The 12,550-nt window shown below is 50.1% G+C and overlaps 1 protein-coding gene across 1 annotated transcript; it reads left to right on the forward strand.

Moving 5' to 3' along the window:
* The first annotated feature begins 5,621 nt into the window (after positions 1-5,621).
* LOC123442173 (isoamylase 2, chloroplastic) lies at positions 5,622-8,244 on the forward strand. The gene has a single exon (XM_045118246.1). The coding sequence runs from the start codon at positions 5,738-5,740 to the stop codon at positions 8,132-8,134; it is 2,397 nt and encodes a 798-aa protein (XP_044974181.1). The 5' UTR covers positions 5,622-5,737; the 3' UTR covers positions 8,135-8,244.
* Positions 8,245-12,550: the final 4,306 nt, after the last annotated feature.

Raw genomic sequence — 12,550 nt, forward strand, 5'->3', positions numbered from 1 at the left:
TATATATATGGGGCTTTTAGGGCAGATTTGAGACGACTTTCTCACGGCTGCCCGACCACATACCTCCATAGTTTTTCCTCTAGATCGCGTTTCTGCGGAGCTCGGGTGGAGCCCTGCTGAGACGAGATCATCACCAACCTCCGGAGCGCCGTCACGCTTCCGGATAACTCTTCTACCTCTCCGTCTCTCTTGCTGGATCAAGAAGGCCGAGATCATCGTCGAGCTGTACGTGTGCTGAACGCGGAGGTGCCGTCCGTTCGGTACTAGATCGTGGGACTGATCGCGGGATTGTTCGCGGGGCGGATCGAGGGACGTGAGGATGTTCCACTACATCAACCGCGTTCTCTAACGCTTCTGCTGTACGATCTACAAGGGTACGTAGATCACTCATCCCCTCTCGTAGATGGACATCACCATGATAGGTCTTCGTGCGCGTAGGAAAATTTTTGTTTCCCATGCGACGTTCCCCAACAGCCTTTCCCAAATAAAAGAAACACCAGAAGAATAAGAAATAAAACAAATGATCTGGTGGGAATAAACTTAAAAGGAAAAATCCCCTGGTCATAGAAAAATATGACCTAAATTAAAATAATAAGAACAAGATTTGGTCACCTCAATCCCTAAACACAAGACATTTTAGAACCACTCTTGAGAAGATGAAATTTGAACATGAGATAATAGGAGGGAAAATGATTTTAAATAGCAAAGAGCATTGAAAAATACTTAGCACTCACTCCTACCCATCACACACCAACATCACACGCATCACACAAGATAATGCCATACCACAACATCACACCTAGCAAGATCACATGCAATCATAACATGACATAGAAACATAAGGTATGGCAAGGTTGGTATGGCATGGATGCATGCATGCAAAAGCAAAATAGAAGGTGTCACATGAAATCATACATGCATAGAAACTCTCATGACAAAGTCAAGGTGGTCCCACATGGAAGGTTACAAAAGGGAAAGTCCTACACTTGGGGCATTACATTGGCGTTCTTCTGTCGAAGGTGCCGAGTGTTCGTATCTCTCTTCATGACGGACTAGTGATACACCCATGCGAGGAGGTGTTCGTCCTCGTCGGGCTCTGTCGGCATCCCACGATGACGGAGCACGGACTGCTCCGCTTCCCTCTCCCTTCCCTGCTGCATCTCATGGTGGTCGGCACACACCTCTGATTCCCGAGTGCACGTGTGGGCCAACAACGCAGGCCCTAGGACCCAACCCTGCCCGCGTGGAGGAGCGAACGACGAGGGAAGGACAATGCGTGGGGCAGGTGCAAACTGCGTAGTCTTGGCGGAGCTGCATGCGGGCCGGGAGGGTCCAGCTCTGTTGGCGTGGGAGGTGCGGCGGAGCTCCAGATCCGGAGCTTGCCCTAGCCTGCACCTTGGACCGCATCAAGGCGATGCGGAGGGTGATACGTCTCCAACGTATCTATAATTTTTGATGGTTTCATGCTATTTTCTTGTCAAACTTTGGATGTTTTGCATGCCTTTTATATATTTTTTTGGGACTAACTTATTAACTCAGTGCCAAGTGTCAGTTCCTGTTTTTTCCATGTTTTTGACCCCTTTCAGAGGAGGATTTTAAACGGAGTCCAAACGGAACGAAACTGCCAAAAAGATTTTTTTCGAAACAGAAGAAGATCGGGAAGGGTGAGAATCAGGGCAGGGGGCCTGCAGGGACCCCACAAGCCCCCTAGCCGTGGCCAGGGGGGCCCTCGCCTCCCAGGCTTGTGTGCTCCCTAGGCCACCTCTGCCCTAGGACTTTCGCCTATAAATTCCCTAAAATCTCAGAAAAATCAGGAGATCATCGAAAGTACTTTTCCGCCGCCGCAAGCTTCTGTCTCCGCAAGATCCCATCTGGGGCACGTTCTGGCGCCCTACCGGAGGGGGATTCGGACACGGAGGGCTTCTTCATCAACACCATGACCTCTCCGATGATGCGTGAGTAGTTCACCATAGATCTACGGGTCCATAGCTAGTAGCTAGATGGCTTCTTCTCTCTCTTGGATCTTCAATACAAAGTTCTCCATGATCTTCATGGAGATCTATCCAATGTAATCTTCTTTTGCGGTGTGTTTGTCGAGATCCGTTGAATTGTAGATTTATGATCAGATTATCTATGAATCTTATTTGAGTTTCTTCTGATCTCTCTTATGCATGATTTCATATCCTTGTAATTCTCTTCGAGTTGTGGGTTTTGTCTGGCCAACTAGATCTATGATTCTTGCAATGGGAGAAGTGCTTGATTTTGGGTTCATACCGTATGGTGACCTCACCCAGTGACAGAAGGGGTAGCGAGGCACGCATTGTGTTGTTGCCATCAAGGGTAAAAAGATGGGGTTTTCATCATTGGTTCGAGATTATCCCTCTACATCATGTCATCTTGCTTAAGGCGTTACTCTGTTCGTCATGAACTCAATACACTAGATGCATGCTGGATAGCGGTCGATGTGTGGAGTAATAGTAGTAGATGCAGAAAGTATCGGTCTACTTGTCTCGGACGTGATGCCTATATGTATGATCATTGCCTTAGATATCGTCATGACTTTGCGCTGTTCTATCAATTGCTCGACAGTAATTTGTTCACCCACCGTAATATTTGCTATTTTGAGAGAAGCCTCTAGTGAACACTATGGCCCCCGGGTCTACTCCACACCATATTTTCAGCCTTACACTTTTTCTTCGTTGCACTTTCCGCCTTAAGATCTCACTTTGCAATCAATCTTGAAGGGATTGACAACCCCTTTATAGCGTTGGGTGCAAGCTCTTTGTGTTTGTGCAGGTACTCTGGACTTGACGAGATTCTCCTACTGGATTGATACCTTGGTTCTCAAACTGAGGGAAATACTTATTGTTCCTGTTCTGCATCACCCTTTCCTCTTCAAGGAAAAAACCGACGCAAGCAAGTCTCCGTCAACGTGTCAATTTTTGGCGCTGTCGTTTGAGAAGTAGCAGAGGGCCAGCTCCTCGGAGTCGATGTTCGAGTCTTCGGAGCCGGAGTGGCTGCCGGAGCTTGACATTGGAATCGATGGGTTCGTACTCGGGAGGAAAAGGAGAGGACGGGATGAGAGAGAGAGAGAGTGAATGAGCTAGGGTTCGGAACGAGGCGCCCGGAGTAGGGATCTTATGGGACAGTGATGGGTTCGGTGGTGGGCCGAGCATGTCAGGCGGACACGCCCTCGCGTGACTGGGCCACCCCATATCCGTCCTATATTTGGGCTAGATATGATGGGTGTCAATCAGCTCGGACGTTTGACAAGCGACCAGAAAGGGCACGTCGATCCCCTACGTAGGCAACAAGGTGGACGACCGCGGGCGAAGGGCGGAGCGACGACAGGGGAGGAAGAAAAGGGGTTGTTCCACCGACGGGCAAAGCAAGGTTGACGACGGGCGTGGCGGCGGCGATGGCGAGGGCCAAGGGCGGAGCGAGGAAATGGGAGGAAGAGAAGGGGTTGTGTCCCCGGCGGGCGGGCTAGAGGGATAAGGGGACGCGTCGTGCCTCTCCGTGCGTGTGTGTTTGGTCACAAACGCGGCCTAAACTAGGATCGTGAATGGATAAAAAATGGACCGAAAACGAACAATTGTTCGTTTGCTCTCGCGTGTTGGATCATGATTTATGTTCGTTTATCCCAAACGAACAAGACGGATGATTTGGATCGTGCGTTGGAGTTGATTTGATCTAAAAGGTTCGGTTGGTGATTGGTTAGAGCAACTCCAATGAGGCGACCCATTTTGTCTGCCGCCATCCGTTTGGGTCGGCGCGGACAAAAATGATGGCCCAACGCGCCGACCATTGCCAAAATGCGTCCGCTTCGCGTCCGCGCCAACCCATTTCCAGCCCAAATTTGGGACTGAAATGCGTCGGTACGGATGCGAAGCGGACGCGCGCGCGCCCTTTCGGTGTCCGCCCCCAACCACCACGGTCAACATAATTTATGACGGCCGCCATCCTCGGGCCCATGCGTTGGCGACCGCGGCCGGCCTTTTATAATCCGAGCGTGCGGTGGGTTCCGCCATCTGCTTCCAGAACCCGCCCCCGTCCCCATCTCGCCACCTCCTCGGCGACCTAGCGACTGAAACCCTAGCCCACCATGGCCGGCGGCTTCCCAAACAAGGGCAAGGCCCCGCTCTTCCCCCGCACCACCGCCCCGCCGTCGTCTTCCCACCGGCCTCGCCGGCGCGTGGGCGTCCCGGTGCACCAAGCGCGGTGGCACTGGGAGCACCGCGTGGCACTCCCTTACCCCGATGTCACGCTGCCGCACTGCTGGCATCTGGATCCAGAGAGGATTCCGGTGCCGGCCGTGCCGCAGTCGACGCGGGTGCATGCGGAGGAGGTGACCAAGCAACGGGTCTGCTGACGGCGAGACCCCACATACGCGGCCGACTCCCCTAACTGGGAGGTGTGGTTCGCGTTGGAGCACGAGGAGTAGCTCCGCCGTGGCGTGCGCCAAGTGTAGCCAGGAGGCCCTCCGCCGCCCCCGCCTGTCGTCAGCGACGAGGACCAGGAGGCTGAGGCCGCCTACCAGGCGGCACTCGCTGGTGTCCTCGGCGACAGCGAGGAAGAAGCGCGGCGCATGGCCAAAGAGGAGGCGGCGTACCAGCAGCAGCTCGCGGAGGCCGTGGCATTGTCGGCCGCCGGCGACTGCGTCGTGCCACCTCGCCCGGAGCCCGAGCCCGCGCTGCCGCAGGAGGTCTACGAGTGGACCGACGTCGTCCAGGAGTTCGTCACCGCGCCGTCCATCTGGCTGGGCGCGACCCCACTGCAGGAGCAGGCCTACCTCGAGCACTGGAGGTCGGTGCACCTGCAGGCGGAGCGCGCCGAAGGCCTGAGACTCATGGAGCTAGAGAAGGAGGAGCGTGCTCGTGTTGCTGCGCTACCACCACCACAGCCCGTGTCGGCGGGGCAGACGACGGAGGCGCAGGCAGCTGCGCTCTGGAACTTAGCGTTCCTCTGGGCCGGTTCTGCGCCAACGCTGGTCGACCTCACCGGCCCCGACGACGAAGACGACGCCTAGGTCTGCTTGAACGTAGTTTTAGGTTTATTTTTATTTTTATTTAATGTAATGCGGACGCGATGCGTGGACTATCGTTGGCCTTCGTGACCGGCTTTTAATGTTTAATTATGCATGGCGTCTTTTTTTTCGTCGGTAAAAAATGGATCCGGCCAGCGTTGGACACACGAACCGATCCATTTACGGAAGCGGACATTCGTATCCGCTGATCGATCCAAACAAACAAAAAGCGGACGAAATCGCTGTTAGTTTGGGTCGGCCGTTGCTCTTACTAACCTGAACGCTTGAGGGGGTCGTCGTGCAGTCGCTGAGTGGACACGCGGGCCTCTTGCTCACATGCAATGAGCTGTCCACCAGACAGCAGCAGTGGCATCACCGTGCACGGAGTCATCTCCACCGCACGTACCACTCGGATAACAAAGTCGCTTTTTCAGTCCAACAAACAAGCAAAAAAGCAACGGCGGCCTAACGGCGACGGTCACGCACGCAAGGATCGTCGCCGTCCGTCCCGATCCCGTCCCGTGCCGGCGCTCCCGCCGCCGCATCCCCCCACCCCCACGTGTTCTTTTCTTCCTCCTCCCGCCCCCACTCCACATCCCTCGTGCCGCCCCACGCTCACTCCACCCAGTCACAAGTAAACCCGCGCAGTCCCCCATGCCCGCCCACTGCTCGACGCAATTCCCCACCGGCTGATCGCGCCGCGCTAGCCCCATGGCCTCCCTCCTCGCGCCGCCCGCCTCCACGCGCGTCGTCCCGCCGCCACCCGCGCCTCCCCGGCGGCCGGCCGTAGTCGCCCGCGCCGCGCGCTCGCGCTACCGCTTCCGCACCGACGACGACGCCGTCGTGGACGTGGCCGTCGCCGCGGCGGAGGGCGGCGGGTACACGGTCGGCGTCGAGGTCCCGCCCCTCCCGGGCGCGCGCCGGCGGGACGGCGGGCTGGCGCTCCGCCCCGCGGGCTCCGGCGAGGCCGTCCCGCTGGCGCCGCCCGGCGACGGCGCCTGCCCCGCGGCCGAGCTCTCCTTCCAGGCGTCCCGAGCCCCGTTCTGCCTCTCGTTCCTGCTGACGGACGACGAGGGGGCCGAGATACGGACCCACCGCGGGACGGCCTTCCGCGTGCCGGTCGGCGTCGGGCCGGGCAGCCCCGCGCCGCTCGGCCTGTCCCTGTCGGAGGCCGGGGCCGCCAACTTCGCCTTGTACAACAGGGGCGCCGAGGGCGTGCTGCTTTGCCTTTACGGCCGCGGCGGCGGCGGCGGTGAGCCCGCTCTTGAGATCGAGCTCGATCCCTTCGTCAACCGGACGGGCAACGTCTGGCACGTCTCACTGGAGAGCGTGGAGGGGTACTTCAGCTACGGCTTCCGGTGCGGGCTGTTCGACGCGGACCACCCACTGTTGGATCCGTATGCCAAGCTGATCGGCGACTTCGTTGCTGCGGATCCTGTTCATGTGAAGGAGGGCACTGTTCCGTCGTCCGTGAGTTGCCTCGGATCGTTGGCGAATCCACCGAGCTACAACTGGGGCAGGGACAAGCGCCCATGCTTGCCATTGGAGAATCTCGTGGTGTACCGGGCAAATGTGGCTCTCTTCACCAAGGATAAGTCGAGTGGGCTGCCGAACAATGTCGCCGGTACTTTCTCCGGGATGGCTGCAAAGATACACCACTTCAGGAGTCTCGGTGTCAATGCCGTTTTGCTGGAACCAGTGTTCCCGTTCGATCAGGTGAAGGGACCTTACTTCCCATACCATTTCTTTTCACCTATGAACTCGTACAGCGCTGAAGGTTGCAGTGCTTCAGCTATCACGGCTATGAAGGATATGGTCAAGGCAATGCACAGAAATGGAATAGAGGTCCTCTTGGAGGTTGTTTTCACACATACTGCTGAAGGACAAGCAGATGGTCAGATGATATCGATCAGTGGCATTGACAAATCCTCGTATTACATTGCTGATGAGATTGCTGGATGCAAATCGGGTATACTGAATTGCAATTCTCCAGTGACCGAGAGGCTGATATTGGACAGCCTCCGCCATTGGGTGGTTGATTTCCATGTTGATGGGTTTTGCTTCATCAATGCCCCTTTCCTTGTCAGGGGCTCACGTGGTGAATATCTGTCTCGACCGCCCCTTCTTGAATCTATAGCTTTTGATCCAGTTCTTTCCAAGACAAAGATCATCGCTGATCCTTGGTCTCCACTCGGCATATCTAACGTGCAATTTCCATTCCCTCACTGGAAAAGATGGGCTGAGATGAACACAAGGTTCTCAATTGATGTGCGCAATTTTTTGAAAGGAGAAGCTCTTATTGGCGATCTTGCTACGCGTCTGTGTGGTAGCGGAGACCTATTTTCCAACAGGGGACCGGCATTTTCTTTCAATTATGTATCCAGGAATTCAGGGCTTAGTCTTGTTGATTTGGTGAGTTTTAGCAATGGGGATCTTGCTTCTGAGTCTAGCTGGAATTGTGGTGAAGAAGGACCATCCGAGAACAGTGCAGTCCTTCAGACAAGGCTAAGGCAGATAAGGAATTTCATATTTATTCTCTTCGTTTCACTTGGAATTCCTGTCCTGAACATGGGAGATGAATGCGGGCACTCCTCTGCTGGTTCAACATCGTACAAGGATAGAGTTCCTCTAAAATGGAAGGCCTTGAAGACCAGTTTTGTCAAGGAAGTTACTGGATTCATTTCATTTCTAGCTGCACTCAGAAGTCGGCGAGGCGACGTTTTTCAAAGAAGAGAATTCCTCAAACTAGAAAACATAAGTTGGCACGGGAACAATCTATCTGAACCACGATGGGAGGATCCTACTAGCAAGTTTCTTTGCATGCACATAATCGCAGAAAATGATGGGAATACACCAGAGTTAACCAAAGGTGACTTGTACATATGTTTCAATGCAAGTGAGGAACCAGCAAGTGCTACATTACCTGCTCCTGCAGAAGGATCTGTGTGGTTACGTTTGGTTGATACATCACTTACGTTTCCAAGTTTCTTTACAACCGAGTCTAATCTGGAAGTACAACAAGTGCTAGGATATTCATCTTATGAAGTAAAAGCGCACAGTTGTGTTTTATTTGAATCGAAGAGGGATCTTCCCCAGTTTCTCGGATAAAGCAGTAAGTCTGTTGACGCCTACTTTCTGCTTTCAGAGCTTTGGTTGAAATAAGTTGATATGTACTGTAGCTGAGAATGTTTATGATAATAAATTTAGCATTTGTCCAATGGATGGTATACCTAATTTCCATACTGCCTTGTGCCTTGAGCCATTGTTCTCTATATAAAATTTCCAAGTTTTGAAGCTAACAAGTTGCAGGCTTGCAGCCATTTGCTCTCCAAGGGAGCACTCCGGTGCGCCTAATCACCTGGGCTATGTAACAACAATTTGATTCACTTGTGCAACTGTGCAAGCACCTCAGAAGATGGTGCATCAGATGGAAGGCAATCCCTGTGACTTTTCACCTTTCGAACCATTGCCCCGCCTCTGCTTGCCTCCTTTGATCCCTCACCTCCCTTACCCTTTTTTCTCTTTTGATCAACCCTTCTTTTCACAACCAACTACTCTCTGCCACTGATGTACCTGTACGGTGGCATACACACAGCCACAGCTGGAGGGGCAAATGGCGTTGACATCCCCGTTGCCTGTGCCGCTTCTCATTGCGAGCCCAACCTCTTAACGATGTAATGATTCTCGTAAAAAGAAAGATACTTTTTTTTTCCACCTGACCTTACCCTTGTTTCTACAGTCCATCTCTTTTTATCCGTTCACTCATTTATTGATTGATGCCGAATTAGGCTTTACCTTTGATGGTGTCATTATTTCTTTCCCTACATTTCAGTCATTTTTGTCTGCCAGAATAAGCATCTCGTGCCATTTTGCATTTCCATCAGGCAGATGGCAATAGTTGTGGATGCCAAATCGTCAGGTTCCCCAAAGAAAATCAACCATCATGGAGAACAAGCAATTAACAGGGTACCAGAAAGTCGGAACACATACATATTGTTTCTAACTATTATTGCAAAAATATATACATAACCAATTAGCTTGCCCAATAGAAATATTTCGCTATGTATTTTCTTCCACGTGGTTCTGCATTGTACAAAATAAAATTAGACGGAGCTTTTTTCTACTCACAAACAATAGAGTTTTAGCAATCCTTAGGGCTACCCACACCCGCATGCACACTGTAAGAAAATGCCGGAGAGAATAAGAGAGCTCAAATACTCCACTTCTAGCTAGCCATTCATTTGAAAAATTGAAATGTACACGCGGAACAGTAAAATTGTAACCTTTTTCTCTAAGTCAGAGAACAATGATCGGTGCAGTACAATTTCATCTCCCATATTCCAATGGCGCCAAACATAGTCGGAGGAGATGGCCATGGCCCATGGGGTAACTAAATTCCGAGTGCCTCCAAAGCCTAGTATCTATCTAGAGACTACAAAGAGGTGAACAAGCATTGACTCAACCATTTCACCACCCTTCTATTGGTTTGCTGAACATTTCTCATTACTCTCGGTCTTTGGTGTCTTTGACGTGTATCCCTCTTAGCATTGTGTCCCTTTTATAGAAGTGGTACTTCAATGTTGGCTATAATCCCGAAATCCTCACTGTGTCTTGAACTCTGATACTGGTATCTTTGCTCCCTTCAAAAGCAATAAGGTCCTTGTACCTTCTCTCTTTCACCTTCCAAGTTTCAACCAGGTTCAGTGATCATCACATGGTGTCTAGTTCTGCCTATTACATCAGCACTTCATTGAAGTCTATATGGTACTTCACACACATGGTTCTTCAATGTTCCTGAAAGCCAGATTATGCTTTACCTTTGACTGTGACACTATTTATTTCCCACCGTGACACTATTTATTTCCCTACATTTTAGTCATGTTTGTCTATATAATATTTAAAACAAATTAAACACCTCATGCCATTTTGCTAAGGCAGACAAGGAATTCCATATTTATTCTCTTCATTTCACTTGGTATTCGTACCCTGAACTTGGGAGATGAATGCGGGCACTCCTCTGCTGGTTCAACATATTACAAGGATAGAGTTCCTCTATCCTTTGCAACGGACTCCTCTGCTGGTTGATACATCACTTGCGCTTCCAGGGTTCTTTACAACGGACTCTAGTCGGAAAGTACACCAAGTCCTAGGATATTTGTCTTATGAAGTAAAAGCGCACATCTGTCAAAGCTTTGGTTGAAATAAGTTGATCTGTACTGTAGCTGAGAATGTTTATGAAAATAAAATTTAGCATTTGCCCAATGGATGTATATCTAATTTCCATACTGCTTTGAGCCATTGTTCTCTATATAAATCTTCATACTGCTTTCAGAGTTTTTGAATTTTCTGCCCCTACCACCTTTGTTTTGTCCGAACTGGTGGAACTAGCTCATCCAAACTTGTTATATTAACAAAGTTGATCCACGGTTGTTTGGGCAGACTGTTGTGGCTCTCATAGTATCTAGGGTCTTACCTCGTGAAATAGCTACTCTTGTTGCTGTTGGACCATATTACTAGAGGAGGCACGCAACACTCTCGCGTGATCGGTTCTCTCGGAACTTACTGCATATTTAGCATCTTATGTCAAACTTCCCAAATGGGTAATCGGTCTCAGTGAAACCCCGATAAGTTCCACGAAACATTTCCTGTCAGGAAAAAACACAGTTAGCATGATGATAGTATCTTTAGAATGATTGCCTGCTTGCTAAGTTTGTCCATAGACTAGTTCACTAGATTTACCATGTACTAGATGGCTTAGGCGAGCTCATTTTCACGAATTAACAAACAAACTTGTTCAAGTGTATATATACTAGAGAGTCTACTGTTGTGCAGCTTGGCTATGGAAAAACGAGTACGAGCGGCCCTTTGCATTCGCTCTTCCTAGCTACTCTCGGAGCTTTTTCACGGTACCTAAGATCTCTATTCTCACTCTCTGATACCACATGTAAGTGTCGCTCGTTATCAATAGAATGGTAATTGGATGTTGCTGCTGAGATCCCCGGATATTCGATTTGGCTCCCATGTCTAGATACACCAGTTATCTCTACCGTTGGCTCGTCTTGGGAGTCACTATAGCAGCTGTATTCAGAAGCGTATTTCCATTTCTTTTGAGGGGGTAAAACACTGCTTTATTGATCACTAATACGAGTTACAGGGATAAAACTAGTATCAAAAGGTTGGAGGAGCCACACATGGCGTCCCTCACCCAGATGCAAAGCATGTTTAGCTAAGTGATGAGCTTTCATATTGGATAATCTACCTTCATGAAACCCAGCTCGTCTTCCTTTCACCATTTTTGCTGCCCCACCAAAATTTACGGATAATAGAATTGATATGGAGAAATAGTCCACGGGGTAGTTTGAAACACGTCATGGAGAAGACTGGAACAACTTGTGCAATAGATTTGATAAGTACTTCCTTTCCCGTACGGATAAACTTTTCTTCATCCAGCCTTTAACTTTGTTCCACACTCTGTCTTTTAGGTATTTGAAAGCCCCATTTTTACTGCTACCCACATCTGTGGGCATCCCCAAATATTTGTCATTCAGACTTTCATTCTGCACATTAAGAATGTTTTTGATAGTCTCCTTCACCTCGGGTGCACATCCTCTACTGAAGAAAACCGAAGATTTGGCTTGGTTGATTTTCTGTCCAGGGGCCATGCAGTAGGTGTCCAACAAAGAAGATACCGCAGTAGCTCCCTCACTACTAGACTTGAAGAACAACAGGCTGTCATCGGCAAAAAGTAAGTGACTAACCGGCGGAGCCGTTGGTGCCACTTTAATTCCGTTGATAGGCGATGACTCATCGTGGTTTTTGAGGAGGCACGAAAGGCCCTCTGCTGCCAGCAAGAAAAGATAGGGTGATAATGGATCTCCCTTTCGAATCCCTCTCGTAGGAGTGAATTGATCAAGTTTCTTCCCATTCAGTAAGACCGAAAAAGTAACGGAGCTAACCATCTTCATAATATTATTTACCCAAGCTGGTGCAAACCCCAGTCTGGTCATCATGGCTCTCAAATAGTCCCACTCCAATCGATCATATGCTTTCATCATATCCAGTTTCAAGGCACAAAAACCATTCCTCTTTGATTTACTCTGTTTCATGAAATGCAGGCACTCATAAGCAGATATTATGTTATCAGTGATAATCCTCCCCCCAACAAAAGCTGATTGCTCTTCTGATATGATCTCCGGGAGGATGGATTTCAATCTGTTTGCTATTACCTTAGAAGCTATTTTGTAGATGACATTACATAGGCTTATCGGGCGGAATTGAGTAAGAAGGGTGGGACTTGTTACCTTAGGTATCAATACCAAGATAGTTTCGTTCAAGTTGTTTACCTCTTCTTCCCCTTTCAGAATTTTTAAGATGATTGTGGTGATCTCAGTTCCACATACATCCCAATACCGTTGAAAGAAATGGACGGGGAATCCATCTGACCCCGGCGCTTTGGTAGGTGCCATTTGAAAGAGAGCCGACTTCACCTCCTCCTTGGTGTACTCCGAGATCAAAAGATGGTTC

The sequence above is a fragment of the Hordeum vulgare genome, chromosome 1H, assembly GCF_904849725.1.
Source record: "Hordeum vulgare subsp. vulgare chromosome 1H, MorexV3_pseudomolecules_assembly, whole genome shotgun sequence".
NCBI classification, from domain to species: Eukaryota; Viridiplantae; Streptophyta; class Magnoliopsida; order Poales; family Poaceae; genus Hordeum; species Hordeum vulgare.

Coding starts and splice junctions, on each gene's coding strand:
- LOC123442173 (XM_045118246.1), top strand. CDS start 5,738: ATGGCCTCCCTCCTCGCGCCGCCCGCCTCCACGCGCGTCGTCCCGCCG.